At 41.1% G+C, this 16,036-nt stretch overlaps 1 protein-coding gene across 2 annotated transcripts in view; it reads left to right on the top strand.

Annotated features, from left to right (window-relative positions):
• Positions 1-13,444, top strand: part of ap1b1 (adaptor related protein complex 1 subunit beta 1) — a 28,277-nt gene extending 14,833 nt beyond the window's left edge. For both annotated transcript variants that reach the window (XM_031755268.2, XM_031755267.2), the window contains exons 19-22: positions 3,082-3,166; positions 3,730-3,816; positions 4,381-4,535; positions 11,902-13,444. In XM_031755268.2, the coding sequence (XP_031611128.1) occupies positions 3,082-3,166; positions 3,730-3,816; positions 4,381-4,535; positions 11,902-11,976 (402 nt within the window). In that variant the 3' untranslated portion in view covers positions 11,977-13,444. The remainder of the gene's footprint in view (positions 1-3,081; positions 3,167-3,729; positions 3,817-4,380; positions 4,536-11,901) is intronic.
• The last annotated feature ends 2,592 nt before the right edge of the window (positions 13,445-16,036 follow it).

Here is a 16,036-nt window from a genome sequence, read left to right as displayed (position 1 = left end):
TATCAGTAAATGTGCGTGAGGCATTTGCTGTTTAGCAGCAACATCTGTGGTGTGATGAGGTAGATCTAACTGAAGTGTTGAGTTTGTTTTCCTCATAAATTTGTGATTAAATGTAAAACTTATGTCTGAAAAGCTATTCAGTTTGAGACTAATAATGCTGCAGTGCAGACTTTACCTGAAAAATGGCAAGCTGCTCCTGCATCTTTTTGGCCATAAAAGGGGACTTTACAGAGCTGGAAACTAGGGCTGCACAATTAATCGTTAGAAAATCGCGATCTCAATTCATACTTATGTGCGATCTCATTTCCAAATGACAACGATTTTAAAAAGAAAAAAAAAAAAATGACGATTGTACCGCATTTTGATCCGGGACATAATCTGCATGAAAACAAGCGCTCACTCTTCCTGCTCAACAAATGACAAGGGCGGAGCCTTATACCACATAATACCGAAGCCAGCTGGCAGGGAAAAAACAACGGAGAGCACGTGAGAGATGACGAAGCTGTAAAGGCCAAGAAAGTGACAGGAGAAAATCCGTCCCGGTCAACCACCCAAACGTCAATAACGGGAACTTTATACAGCGCTTCCCCATACCCGTCGAACTCCCGCAGGCACAAAGAAATTACGGAGGCTATCACTTATCACCTGGCTAAAGATATGGCTCCCATCAACACTGTGCAAAATGAGGGATTTAGGAAAATGATCAACACCCTAGACAAACGCTACACAGTCCCGCAACTATTTTTCTATTGTTGCACTACCTGCTCTATACATGCAGTGTCGAGCAACGGTGGAGACGGAATTACAAGCAGTACAACATTTTGCGGCAACGACAAAATGTGAGACATTTATTGTTTTTATGTTCAGTCTCAACCGTTACGAAGTTGATGTGCAGTTAATAAGTGCAATAAATATTTATACTGGAAAAGAAAATCGTGAGAGAATCGTGATCTCAATTCTAAGCAAAAAAATCGTGATTCTCATTTTATGCAAAATCGTGCAGCCCTACTGGAAACTATTGTGCTGCCGGTAGATTAACTTGAAGGTCGTGTAATGTAATAATGTGTCAAATACTGTTAGACTGGAGGTTTGTTTTTTCTTTATTTCCTTTCTCTACAGTAGATGTCAGACCCCCTCATCTTGGGCATCTAACCCTTTTTAATAGACCGCTAGATCACAAATGTTCAGAATGGAGCTTTGTGGTCTTTTTTTTTTTTTTTTTGTGCTGTCCTGTGTTGCACTCAGGAATAAGATGCCCTGTAATGAATAATTCATGAGCCATTCTTCTGCCATGCTCTGTTTGAACTCGCTGTCCTTCTTTCAGCACCTCTTTGTTCAACAGCCCGATCAGTATCACTGGCTGCCGCTTGTTACTTCGTGTGCTCGCTTTCTACCACAGTCGCTAGAGTGTTTCTGTATCTTGTAGTTTTGCCTTGCATAGACTATGAATTGCCTGTTTAAAGCCTGTGGCCAACACATTCTTTTCTATTTTTATATGTGGTTGTTGTTTTGGACAGTTTTCAGATTTTATTTTTAACACCGTCTTCTGTTCTTTCTCATTTTCATGTTTATTTATATCTTGTTGTAAATCATATTTCAAGGCTGTTTGTAGATGGTTAATTTGATTATATTTAGATCTTTGGTGATAAGGTGAGGGGCCAGTTATGAACACGACATTTAGTAATGATAACAAGTGGAGTCCAAAAGTTTTTTTTCCTGTATTTTTATGTCCACCTGCCAGTAGTGAGAGTTTGGTGCTTTAGGAAATGTTCAGGTGGATGTGATGTGCTCATTAAAAGTTGAATCAAGTACATAAACTTGCAAATATTCCTTGGTTGCTATAAAAATAGCTCCTCTTCAAGTTTCCAGGCAGAACATTGGTTACTTGTAGCATTGTGATAGTGAGAAATGTGCCTTCAGAACTAAGTGAAAGTGTCAGAAGTCAATTTGTTATTCTGAGAGATGAGAGGATTTCTCTGTGTCAAGTCATGTCTGAAAGTTTCTGAGGGGGTCGTGCATTACACTACTCTAAAACGGTGTGCGGAAACTGGATCAGTTTCATCCAAAGCATGGTGAGACGCAGCGTAAGTGAGCACACCATCACAAGATCAACACATCAAGTTTTTCCATTGAGAGGTAGAAAAGCAACTTCAGCACTGATGCTGAATTTCCTGAATAAAGAATAAAAGGCTTGAAAACTTGTGTCAAAACAAGGCTGTCTAGTAGTCGACTCAAAGATGTTTTGCAGCTTTAAAACATTTCTCAGGAAGAAAAACAAAATCAAAACACTTGGTTAGCTTAGAAATACCAGTGGAAGGAAAATATAATACTATTTGCTATTTACTATTTCCACATTTGTGGCTGTGACAGAGAAGTGTATGTAAAGAGAGAAAACACCGTAGTGTGTCAAACCCACAGTGAAACTAAGTGGGTTGCATCTGTGTAGTTAAAGATTCGTACTGCTGCAGCCATAACCCACCTTAGATGTTTTCCACAGTGATCTGAAGACCAAGCAACGCTCCCCATCCTGGACCTCCCTCCTTTGTCATGTTATGTAAACTCCTGAACATTTGCGGGGACTTGAACACTGAGGAAGCGAAGCCTGCGTGCTGTCAAAAACGACTCTTTGTATCATTGTCAGATCACGCTGGGATAAAATGGTTTATCCGCTTTGAGCAAATGTGTCCATTTCCAAGCGGCTCCACGGCTGCTGTCATTAAAGTAAAAGGAGGCAAACCGATACGTGGTTATTCTAAAAATTGGAGATGGAGCTTTTCAGTAAAATTGTTAAGCTGGTATTAACATTTTGTAATGAAACATTAAGGATTAAATTTGAATCAAATGCTTAATAGGAGCAGTGGCCTCAGACTGTTGGGCTCCACCATGTTAATACCTCCATATTTGTGTTTTTGAGTGCACAAGTTATCGTAACAACTTTAGCTGGTTATTTAGTAAACTGTGCACATAAGCAGTAATGCCCATCCTTGGAGGGCACTTGAAATGTAATTACTCATGTAATTCTTCATGTTTGTCCTCCTCTCGTCCTCCCTTCCCCCTCTTTCGATGTAATCACTCTTGCAGGTGGCTGTTAAGAACAACATTGACGTATTCTACTTCAGCTGCCAGTACCCCATCAGCATGCTGTTTGTAGAGGACGGGAAGATGGGTGAGTGTTCCTTGGCAAAATCTCTTCACTTAAAAAGGCCCGAAGCCCATCTGACGTCAGCGATAGACACGTACGTCAGTGTTTGAGTGAAGGTGACTGTTCGGCGCATGTGAAGCAGTCAGTGACGTAGATGTATGCAAGTGTCCAGCTGCTTGAACTCACTCACATCTCGGGGCTGCACAGCTACTACTCCTCGATTGCACACCAGTGATATTTTCTGCCTTTTTTTTTTTTTTTTTTTTTTTTTCCGTTTTGTTTCTTGATGTCATTTGATTTATTCTGTGAAAACGTGTTGGCATTTCTCCCTGTGGAGCTTTCTGATGGGGCTAGCAGCAGGACTGCAGCCAGAGGCTGAGATTTAATGCTCCAGAGACTGAACAACAACAGGAAGTCTTGTGCTAAGCTGCTCACTCATTACTTGGACTTCTTTTTTTTGTTTTTTTCCCTCTTTAATTCAGTATGTACATTTTCCTTTACGAAAAAATCGACTATGCTTTCAGATGTGCATTTGATTGTGTGCTCTGACAATGCACTCATCACTAATTATATCTCTTCCTCCACAGAGCGGCAAGTTTTTCTTGCTACATGGAAAGACATTCCTAATGACAATGAGGCCCAGTTTCAGATCAAAGACTGTCATCTCAGCTCAGGTAAGAAGGATGGTTGGAGAATGGAGAGTGCACTTGCTTAAAAAAAAAAAAAATCCTATCCAGACATATTCAGTAGCTTCTGTAGCCAGCACAGTCCACAGCTCAGAATCAGATCCTCGGTAATGAAGCAAATTGTATTTGATGGGAACTCATCAGCTGCAGTCCCTATTTACGTGTGATAATTTAGTTTTACACAAGTGTGAGAGCAGCTGAACTGGAGAAGAATTCCTAATGATGGCCTAATGGAGATTTTCCCCCCAAAGATTAAATTTCATCTTGATGAACATAGAGAGAGCATTTCATGTCCTGCTTGGGCACAAGAGTGAGACGATGGCTGAGGGGGGAATTTTAAATTAGTGGCTGCGTCTCTGTTGCACTGACAGCCTGGAGTGAAATTTTAAGAAATGGAAATAAAAGAAATCCGTAATGATTTGGTGCGTTTTAATAATGGTTTTAGCCGCTGATCGTGGCAGAAGTCAATGAGTAACTCCATATTAAATAATCGCTAAGCTAAACTAGATTAAACCTGCATTTTGACAGTGTTTCATTATGCTTCCTCTACAGATGCAGCATCCAACAAACTGCAGGGTAGCAACATCTTCACCATAGCCAAGCGCACAGTGGACGGTCAGGACATGCTGTATCAGTCCATGAAGCTCACCAATGGCATCTGGGTGCTGGCTGAGATGAGGGTGCAGGCAGGAAACCCAGTCTACACAGTGAGTACTGCTGCCTGTGCTTACTCATGACCAGAAATATGGCTCCTTTCAGTACTTTGATGTTGACAGTAAATTATCACAACTGCAGCATATTCATGGGCAAATTTTTCTGCTAAAGATGGTTTTTATAACCTGTTGTGGGATAGCATGCAACAATTAACAGGCACTTTTTTACTGATGTAGATTTTTTTTTTTTTTTTAATGTAAATTGTATGCTAAATGACCCATTTTACCAGTTTTGTTTTTTATTCATAATTGTTCTCATTTAATGTTTTTCAGATTTACTTTGGTTCATTTAAAAGAAGCATTTACAGATTTTAAAGAACTGCTTGTTTCATACACAGCAAGGCAGTATTATAAAAGCTAATTTGACTAAACAATAGTCCTATTCCCCAGATATTCTAAGCTTTGTTGGAAATTTAATGGTGCTGTAAATGTCCCATCTTCTAAACAAGCTCTAATATTACATTTATTCATATTAACGTTATGGGGCAGCTGTAATTGATGCCCTCCATAATAACTGAAAATTCCCATTTTGTTATGTTTTGAAATATTCATAACTGATGAATCAGACAGACTTGTATATCAGCCACATCCTGAATTCTCATGGTCCTAAATAACGCCATAAAGAGTGAAACCTCCGATTTGCACTTTTAGCAAAAATTAAAGCCCAGTTGGAAAATTAAATCAGTAAGATGGAGTTAAATAATACAGTCGGCACTGCACATCACAGATGGAGACAAATGACATTAATATCAGATCTGAACAAGCAGAGATGTGACGGGGATTAATGTGAAGTACTGAGCAGTCGATGTGCACTAGGGACAGGGATTGGATGGCGATGTGTGGTTGTGGGAGAAGTTTGCCTTCGGGGCTTCCTGTCAGACAGCTTTTTTACTTTTGTTTTTTTTCGCTTGCAGTTTGATTAAGGTTAGGCAACAAAACTGCTCGGCCGGGTTCAGGAAAAGATTGGTTTGGGGCAAAATACACCGTTTAAAACTACGTCTGACCGACACGAGCTGGTCTAAGTGAAGGAAAACTTCTCTGATGTGTGTGGAGAGCTGTGGAAAAACACTGGCTATGACTTACCTGTGGTGACTCATCTGTGTGCGCATACATGTGTTGTTGCGCAGATGTAGGGCTAATTGTTTATGTGTGCTGTGTTGTTGCATATGTCTTGCTTTGTCAGCACACTGCAGTCGCCACTCTCGATGGATTGTTTTTGGCTTAGAAATTCTGTATAACTCGCCTAGAACGATGACCTTGGTGTGACTCTCCTCCCTGCTCATCACTCAGTCTGCTTTCAGGTCATGTTTTATTTATAAGGTGGCATTAACTGTCTTTTTGTTTTCTTCTGTCTAGACTAGGCAATTTGTTAGTCGCGTTAAAGTCTCAGAATTTTGAGGTGGTTTTACACCTACCACGGTTAAGCCTCTTTGGTCAGATCACATCCTGATGTGATACAGGACAAAATGTGACTGAAACGGGGAAAGCAGAGCGGGTTTGTTTTCCACCTTGTACCCTCTGAACTCCACATGGTTTCTCTGTGTGACTGTAAGTGCTTTTAACAAACGTATATTCAGCAACGATAGGACCTGACTTTAAAGTAAACCACACGCACAGTATGTATCCTGACGTTCGTCCCTCGGAGCGACTGCCTGCTGCATGGTCCCCGCGCTCTCTTGGCACAGAACATTAAAGCCAAGCTGCCAAAGCCTTTTGTCGGCAGCTATTTTTAGACACGAAGAAGCAAAGCCGTAACTCTGTTTTCTGGGTTCTATTGCACGTCTGAAGACGAGACATGAAACGGTTCTAATTCACTGACATTAGTAGACCCGTATGGTGACATGCTTGAGTTTTGCTGCTGCTTACATGTGCAGTTTTTAAGGCTTGAACATAGCTGCCCTATTTTCCTCCTATCTTAAAAGTTGATTAGCTTCAGCTCTTCTATGACGCTGTGTCCCAATTCCACATCCCATACTGCTTCCTGCTGGGTTTGATTCTACGCTTCACTAACAATGGAAAAGTGAGTAAATACTGGAAGGCATGTGTGTGGAACAGTATTTCTTGCATTTGCATTCTTGCATTTTTTTTTTTTCCCCCACTAGAGTGAGGGTGGAATGAAAAAGTAAGGTTGCAGACCAGTAATTTGAAAATCAGCTCAAACCTCTTGTAAAGCTTCCTATGCTGTGTGCTAGCAAAGAGCAAGGAAGCAACCAGCTGCAAGTCATTTGGGACGCTCATCAGCAATTTGGAGCTACACACCAGTAGCTGACACTACATGACAGGCTTGATGCTTAACAAATTGGAGCTGAGATGATCGCATCTTTAGTTTTTTTTTTTTAGCGGTGTGGTGATGTAGTGAAGCCTACACAAGCCTAGGAATGATTATGAGATTATTATGAGCGCTAAAGCAAATCTACCTGCAAATTGGTGGCATTGTAAATGTAGCATTTGAGCCGAGGGTAGCACATTAAGGTGTTAATTCTTTATATGAGCAACATCACAGTCTATTGTGTGTTGTCAAATTGTTTTCAGAATGTATTTTGCGATCTTGCCATTATGGCAGCTGTGGATTTAGGAAATTGTCTGTCTCTCCCAGATTTCATTAGCCTGGGATTCAGACGAATCTGAGAGCTCATGCTTCATTTTCTCTGGCACAGCGTGTCTCGCCCCCTCACCCGTTCACTCAGATTTCCACTCACTGTTACCAGTAATGGTGGCCTAATTATAGCCATTTTTGATAATGTGAGGTGGCTGTTATTTGATGACCAGCATCTTTGCATGCTGCATCTTGTTTCTGTTTTTCCATCGCTCAGTGCCGTCTCATACGTTTGGCTGCTCTCATTGTTGTAGATTGGTACACTTCCTGCATTTAGGTCCGTGTTTGTTGGCAGTGCAAGTTCAAAACTGAACTGAGATCCCAAACAGGTTTGTACCTGCGTGTTTCTCCTCCGACACCAAGCTGATGTTCTCATTTGACTCTCTGTTAGGCTCGTGTACACTTTACAGTATTTACAGTGGCGAATGGGGATGCTGCTCATCTTTTTGACATCACGCATGGTCTTCTCATCTGCCATGTCCTGTCCCCATGGCAACAATGTGACCAGTGTTGTGGGCTGACTTATTTATTTATTTATTTATTTCTTCTACCCACCACTTTAGCTGGTAAATCTGAGGGTTTTTGGTAAATAGAGAAGTCTGCTGAAAAAAACCCACGTGAGCAGTTTCTCAACATAAACGTGGATGAATTGTTTTCTTAAAAATCTTTAATCAGAATTGCAAAATCTCTAATGGAAGGTTTTGTGTATGTCACTTTGATATCTTTGTGGGTAGCATTATAAATCAATGCAAAAGACTGCTGTATTATTTTGGAGATTTTACATGAATATTGCATGTAAAATCAAATGATTTGTTTTTATTGACCCAGAGCAAACACATCATGATATTTTTTATTTAATTCCAAGAGGTTTTTATATATCCAACTATATATATCTAACTATATCTTAGAATGAGTTGCAGCTTTTGTTATAGTTAGAAGCACGAGCACACTTATCAAACATAGTATTCACAAAAGGAAATGTGTTGGTTTTTAACTGAAAAATAACAAAAGTAGATGTACATTTCAAAGATGAGCTACAGTTTCATTGTTTTATTTTTCCAATGTAAAGAACTGCTGGGCACATCTGCACATGCGTTCAGTTCATCTACATCAGAGCGTCAATGGGGCACGGGCTGCTGGCCTGCTTTGCTTTGGCTTTGAATGTTTTTGTTTTACTTGTTTTTATTTGTCAATAAATACTCAGCTCACCGACTCCACTGTTAGAAAAACGGCCTCAGACATTCCCATCTCCATGCCTCACTGAACCCTCAGTGCAGTCTGGTTTGGGTTTTTATTTTTCATCTCCGGCCTTTTCCCCACACAAACCTGCTACCAGCACACTGATGTAAATTAAATGGGTACATCTCGGAAAACAAAAATCCTCAGACAGCGTTTGTCTTTCTGTGCATTCTTTTTTCCTAATTTATTTTACTTGAGCTCATGAATGGCTTCCACCATGCTGTAACCTTACCTGCTGATTCTGGCCTGTGTGCTGTGTTGTATCTGATCATTGTTGTTGATATCTAAAGAGAACCCGGCTGCTGTTTTCTCGCCTTTTTTCCTCCGTTTTATTCACACTTATGCAAATATCCAATCTGCTGCTGTTCTGTCTGGGTCTGCCTTCTGGTCTCACTCACAGTCCTCCTCTTACAGCTTTTTGATAAAAATCCATCTATGGAGGATGGATGACATTTGCAGACGTAAGAATTTCCACACCTCAATTTGAAATCGGTTAATCTTCTGCTGAGCTTTTTGAACCTTTGACCAAAACCCCTGCATAACAATCTAGAGTTTAAAGTCCAGTTGTTTTGCTTTTCAGCTCTTTCGGATCTAAATATTTAGACGTGAACGTTTCATAAGAATTTCAAACTTAATTGCAACACAACAACAGGTTTTCTTTAATGTCGTTGCCTTTGATTGAAGCGGATATAGCACAGTTTGATTAGTGTTCCATGTAAAAATCGTGTTCTTACACTCGCTGGCCATTTCATTAGGTACATCGGTTCAATTGTTCATTAATGTGAATATCAATTAGCCAATCACATGACAGCAACTTGATGCATTTAGAGTTATAGATGTGGTGAAGACGACCTTCTGAAGTTCAAACTGAGCATCAGAATGGAGAAGAAAGATGATCTGAATGTGGTATGGTTGTTGATGCCAGACAGGCTGGTTTGCATATTTCAGAAACTGCTGATCTGCTGGGATTTTCCCACAGAAGCATCTCTGAGACTTGGCTGAAAAATACTCAGTTAGCAACAGTTCTCTGGGCAGAAATACCTTGTTGATGTCGGAGGAGAATTGCCAGACTGTTCGGAGCTGATGAGTGGGCAACAGTAACTCAAATATCCCTCGCTACAAACAAGGTATGCAGAAGAGCATCTCTGAGCATCTCCTACAATGGATTATAGCAGCAGAAGAGCGCAGCAGGTGCCACTCCTGTTCGCTAAGAACGGGAAACTGAGTGGGCTTGCCCAGGCTCCGGAAAAATTCCACAATAACTGATTGGGGAAAAATGTTGCCTAGTTTGAGTCTCAATTTCTGCTGCAACATTCAGATGGAAGGAGTCAGAATTTGGTAGAAGCAACATGAAAAGTGTGGATCCACAGTTCAGGCTGCTGCTGGTGCATTGATGTGGAGGATAGTTTCCTGGCACACGTTAGGTACCAACTGAGCGTTATTTTCAAACGGCCTCCAGAGTCATCAGATCTCAGTGCAGTAGAGCAGCTTTGGGATGTTGTGGGATCGGAGATTTGTGTCACAGATTTGCAGCAACTGTGTGATGCTGCCATGTAAATATGGATCAGAAACTCTGACGAATGTTTCCAGCCTTTTGTTGAATGTTGTTGTTCTTTTAACAACTGTTGCTAACAATGTATCTAACATTTAAAGTGTCTCGGTTCTTTTAAATAGTTCAACAGTCCACGTGCTTTATGAAGGTTTTTATCATACTGTATCAGTCCGTCTTTGCTTTGCCTTATTGCAGTGCTGCTGTGCTTCATCATGGTGTAGTGGGTCCAAGTCTCCTTTATGCAGGTTTTATAGCAGACCTGCATCATTTTCAGACTCGTTAAAAAAAAGCACATCCTACTGGTATTTATGCACAGCGTTATGTAAAGCCCATGTTGTCTTGAAGAACGACCTGCCTCACTCACTCAGTCCATCAATAATAGACACAAAGATGTGTTTTTCTGCCATTTCCTCGTCCGATAAAACAAACATTTTAGCAGCAGGCTCTTGGCTGCAGAGTCGAACGCTGCAGTTTCTCGCCGTCGCTCTCTAACCAGCGGCTTGTTCACAGTGGCTGGAGCTTCTGCGTTTCTTCACATCTTCCTGATAGGAGCGTCTAAATGTTGCCAGCAGCAGCATGCATTAATAAAGAGCCTTGAGTGTACCAGTGCAGCACTGAAGGAGCTGTGCACTGTTACTGCTTCAGCTGACTGCAGCAAGCATGCCACACTCCATCACCTGCCTTTGATATTAATATTCAGAGTCATAGAAGGGGCCTGGTGTGAAATTCCCATCAGTCACTCATCAAATTCATTACTGATCGTTTTAATTATAATAATGGCGCCAAGTGTCAAAGTGTTTGCTGTGTAGTGTTGGTGATATTGAGTCAAGCACCAAAGAAAAAACTAAACGGTGAAATGATAAAATGTTAGAGAAGCTCGAGTCATCCTGTCCTTTTAGAATAAAGCACACAGATCCATTACTCATATTCAGATACAGATTTAAAAACAAAATTTTAAAATGCAGGACTAATCTGGACATGACACTCCGGGATTTAATTACTTATCTTCGAGTGCCGTTTTGTATTTGTCGCTGGAAACCAGAGTCACCTGGGGTCGGCGCTTATCGTAGGCGTGCTCGCCGTGTGACCTTCAAACTATTCCAGCTCCACTCTAGCGGAACAAATGTGATTCTAAGAAATGACAGTGATTAAAGCCAAAAGGCTCGCACTCTGATGATTTGTGAGCGCCGTCAGGGCAAGAAGAATGCAGGTTGTTCTCTTCACTATGCCTCTCCGCAGAGACGTGGGGGTTATTAAGGGTTCCACTCGTCTTAGCGCAGCTGGTTTTCACTGTGCAGCAATTAATTAGCAAAACACTTTAAAATATTCAGAATCACTGTCTTTCGCAATTATTACACTTTTTTTCTTTGTGTGTGTGTGTGTCCGTCCTGCAGCTGCCTTATGCTGCCTGTAAATAGTGTATTTCTGGATCTGAGGAAGTGACATCTGCAGAGTGATTGCAGTAAGATGGGGTAGAGGGTGGGGGGGGGGCACTTTGTGAAGCTCCATCTAATCCTAAACCGACTCCCAGCTGAGACTGACATCAAAGAGAGAAGAAGCCTTCTCTGTTTTCTCCTGAGTGTATATGTATCTATATTTCTGTGTGTACGTCTGTATGTGCTTTATAAGACTGAATGTGGGTGGGGGTAGGAGTGGGTGTCATCTGAAGCCTTTTTCCTTCTAAGGTGGAAAATTAGGAATTTAATCTTCTAGAAATATAAAAGATGAGGTCATTTATTTACCATAAATCCAGGAATCTGGAGAAATGTTATGTGAAGTTGCCCGATGAAGATATCAGCTGAGCAGCAAAGATTTAAGATCGAACAATAAGTTATCGCCTTTTCTGAGGTGCTTTATATAACCCGCAGCAGGCCTTTAAAACCTGCTATTTGTTCATGCGTCTGTCAAAGCACTGCCTGCCAACAGACTGCTTTATAAATCAAATCATGCTCACCCTAACTTGTCTCCCTCAGGTCTCTCTGAAGTGCAGAGCTGCAGAGGTTTCCCAGTGGGTGTTCCAGAGCTACGAGGCGGTGCTGAAGAACTGAACAAACAAGCCTGTGCATCCACCCAGCCGCAGCCCTTGCAGACTACCATCTCACTCTCGCTCTCTCTCATTCTCTCTCGCCTGACCCGCGAACCACATCACAGCCTCACGCAGTGCCGGGAGCCGCTTCCCGCTGCGTTCGGTCGGGACACTGCAGTCCTCATGTTGCCCAACCATTTCATCAGGATGGTTAATGGGTCTGTCGGCCCTTCCTTTCTTGCTTGCTTTCTTCCTTTTTTCCCCTCCAATGCTGCAGAGAGATGTGGTAACTCTCTTGGCTGCCCTTATCCTGTCCCCATCTTTGTTCACACCACATGCTTCAGTTTCAGGAAATCATCCCAAGCTAAATTATCTGAATTCAGGTCCCCTGTTCTCCCCTGTCCGAGCCAACAACAATCTTTATTCGTTTTTTTTTTGGGGGGGGGGGCGGCAGACGGCTCTGAATGTTTCTCTGCATGAGGCGCTTTTATCATTTTCAAGCCCTGCTACACTCTCTCTCTCTCTCTCATTGGAGTCTATTTTTAGCACCTGTGATCAGCAGGTGAATCATCACTTTCACCATATTTATTTGGGGGTTAATTTCAATTAAGATGTCAGACAGGAGAGGCTTTGACTGCCTTTTAGCTTCTCTCTCTGTGAAGGGGATAAAAGGCTGTGTGGATCTTAATAGAGCCACATAATTACATCTAAAAAAAAAAAGAAAAATTACACTATTGTTTTTGTCTTTTATAGTTTTCTTTTAGTATCTGGTTATCAGGGGGATCATCGTCTGTCCCCGAAAGCAGAATGTCTGTTTTTCTGTGTGCATGGAAACTGTGTGTTACTGCGTGTATAATTTTTACATCAACATCGCAACATTTTATAGACTAGCAGCAGTTGTCCTCGGACTACTCTCTTACTCAGTCATTCCATGGTTTAATTTGTGTTCATAGTCTCGTTTAGCGCACATGCTGCAAACTGGGAGAGAGGCTCAGGTGGCGCGAGTTTTATAAGTGTCGGCGCTCTCTGCGTCAGCAGCGCCGGCCACCCCGGGCTCTCTGCCACTTTGCTCTCCGTGTATCCACGCTGCAGCTCTCTCGAGGTCCACGCCTTACCTGACATGAAGGCTCAGGTGGAAAATAAATCAAAACAGCTGATGCCATAGTTTGTAACACTTCTGAGTCACAAGCGCACATGTAGGTAGCAGGCAGCGTTCGCTAAAACAAAGCTGGATCAACATGCAGCGTCTCTATTTGAGCTGCAGGCTCCGCTGATTAATTGGATTCCTTTTAGCGAGCTGGTACACCGACTCTACCGGCGCTACAGGATCAGCACGGAGGCTGTGTATTCTGAGTGTGTGTCTTTGTGTGTGATGCAGCTGATACTTATGACATGCTGTACAAAAAAAAAAATCAGATGTTTAATCAGATGTTTGTTTTTTCATTGTGTGTACATCATTTGAAGAACTATTAAAAGTCTTGATTAATTCACGCGTGTGTGGTCGTGTGTTTTTGTTTGTTTGTTTTTAAGTAGTTGTATATTGTCACAGATTCCGTTTTAAAAATGCAGATTTTTTTTCCTTTCCTGTTGATGCTGAAGTCCCAGTGTTAAAGGATGTGAAACATTATCTCAGTTTTATTTGCCCCCCTCCCGCCCTCGAGGACCTGGAAATCAATGTGCACCATTTTGCACACACGCCATAATCGTTGATGACCTTTGCAGCAATTCTCTCTGGGCGCCACAGCTCTGCTCTGGTGTTGTTGACCGAACGGTGTCCGCAGCTTTGCACGCAGAAGTCGACAGACTCTCTGTTGTGCTCAGCCTCGATCCAGGAGTGAAATCTGAGGTTTATCCATCACAGAGTGCACCCTCCTTTTCCTGAAAGTCCAACCTGCTTTCGAAAGCTTAACCAAGATTTCCTCTGCATGATCCAATGGTGGTCACGAGCACTTCTCAGCTCGGATCTCTGACTGTGTGAATCATAAGGTCAACAGAAATCACTGACCAGAGCAAAGTGAAGCTGTGGCCAGTGTCAGACTTTCTTCTGCTGCTGTAATGAATGATCCATAATATTGATCCCCTAACGTGAAGGACTCCAAAAGCGGGCGTTACTTTACTGTCTTTTAGTAAATGTCTCCTCTCTATGAGAGCACAGCCATTAACTACCAAACCACAAATGTAATTTGTGTGACTAGCAGGGAAGTAATCACAGTATTTTATCTCTTAAATAGATTTTCTGAAGTGTTGGGAGAAGAAATAAAGAAGCTGAAGCCCTTCTTTAAACTCAGTTCTTTTCTTCTTTTTTTTTTTTTAAATGTATCCGGATCACTTCTACTATTTATGGTCTGTCCAGGAGTGTCACACTCATTTTAACGTCGTGGACTCAGTTTCAGTGAAACTATTTGCTCTAAACTGTTCACCTTAGTTTGATTGTAAAGAAGTTTAAATACACGTTTAATTTCTGAGCTCTCTTAAGAGATAAAGAAGTGCAATTAAAGCAGCAGGTCTTTATTTTTTTCAGTGTTATAAAGATATGTTGTTGTGGAAAATCAAAGCAACTTGCCAGCATGGACTGTCTGGGATTACACTGTAAGAAATAGAGGTCTTTATCCTGAAGTAAAAAAAAAAACGAAAAAAGAAAAAAACCCGAATAAAATATTGCATTTTTACTGTCACGACCAGAAAATGGTGTTAAAGATGGTGGAAAAGAAACATTTCTGTTATTAAATAGAACACCAACACCAATAATTAAATGATAAAATAAACCTCCATTCACTTAATGGTTTATCTACTACTTTGGGACATGGGGTTACATCTGTCAGTAAGAAGATTGAAACAGATGAAGAGACAGTTAAAGGTATAAAATGTATGCCCTGCTTTTTAGAACTTTCTACATTTTCCAAAATGTAGCTGAGCTGAACAGTGTGGCAGCTGGTTCTTATACAGCGCTTTTCTACTCTGAGCACTCAGAGTAGCTTCATACAAGTTATCTCATTCACACCCATCCATATAAGTCCTTTCTATCTCGCATTCATACACATTCATACAGCAGACAGCAATTGGGTTAGTATCCTTCCAAAGGATATTTGGTAAGGAGTAGCCAGCGACCTGCTCCACCTCCTGATCTACAGCCATCATCAGCTCTGTTACGTGTTCTGAGAGTAATCTCATACATTCAGCTTACTCTTTATCTTGACATTTTCCAGATTTGGCATTTATCACTCGGTGGCAGCACGTCTATATTCCTCATTTGTGATGTTTGATCATCGATTTTCTGATAAAACATGTTTGGAAAGACAAAAATATCTTTACCACCGTAACAACATACTGCCATTTATTTTAGCTTTAATCTCCTCCTTGTAACACATTTAAACATGGATTTATTGAGTTTTTTCTTTGAAATATTCTGTTTAAATAACGTTCTTCCTTAGTGTCATTTTTTAAGACGTTTGTTCTGTGATATATTTATTTTATTCAGCCAAGTTGTTTTCATATTTTAGCTGCTGTAACACGGTCAATTTCCAGCTTTCAGGACAAATAAAGCTTTTATTTTATGTTCATTAAAGTAACTTAAAATGCTTTCTACGTATTTTATTTTAGGCTGCCGAGTTGTCAAACATCTCCATGGCTGATATTTACCCAACTTCAGCGTGACGCTTGCCTTGTTATTTTTAAAGGTCCTTTTTGTAAATACCCTCTCCAAATTTCCACTAAAACTCTCACCATCAAGGGGTAGTGTTACCAGTGAGTATGCAGAAAAAGCTTCTGTTCTTTTAACTTTTGATATTTCTTTTTAACTAGGCTACTCCCATTTCCTCAAGAGCCTTCGCCTATTTTCCATTTGTTTATGTCTTATTAGTACCTTTACACATTTCACCAGTAAAACCCTAGAAATTTTGCTCCAACTGATTTGCATTCAGGCATGTGTAAGTAAAAAAAACCCCACCAACAGCAGGTCTGGGTTCATCCTGGAAAACTGGATCTAAAACGCTGTTCTTGTTAATAATAAGAACTAATCTGCAGTGTGAACTAAAACATGCAAACCTTTCACAGAACAGTCTCACACTTCTCTGGAGCTCATC

The sequence above is a fragment of the Oreochromis aureus genome, linkage group 12 (assembly GCF_013358895.1).
Source record: "Oreochromis aureus strain Israel breed Guangdong linkage group 12, ZZ_aureus, whole genome shotgun sequence".
In the NCBI taxonomy this organism is placed as follows: domain Eukaryota; kingdom Metazoa; phylum Chordata; class Actinopteri; order Cichliformes; family Cichlidae; genus Oreochromis; species Oreochromis aureus.
Note: the sequence above shows the minus strand (reverse complement) of the source record. Positions and strands in the feature narration are given on the sequence as shown.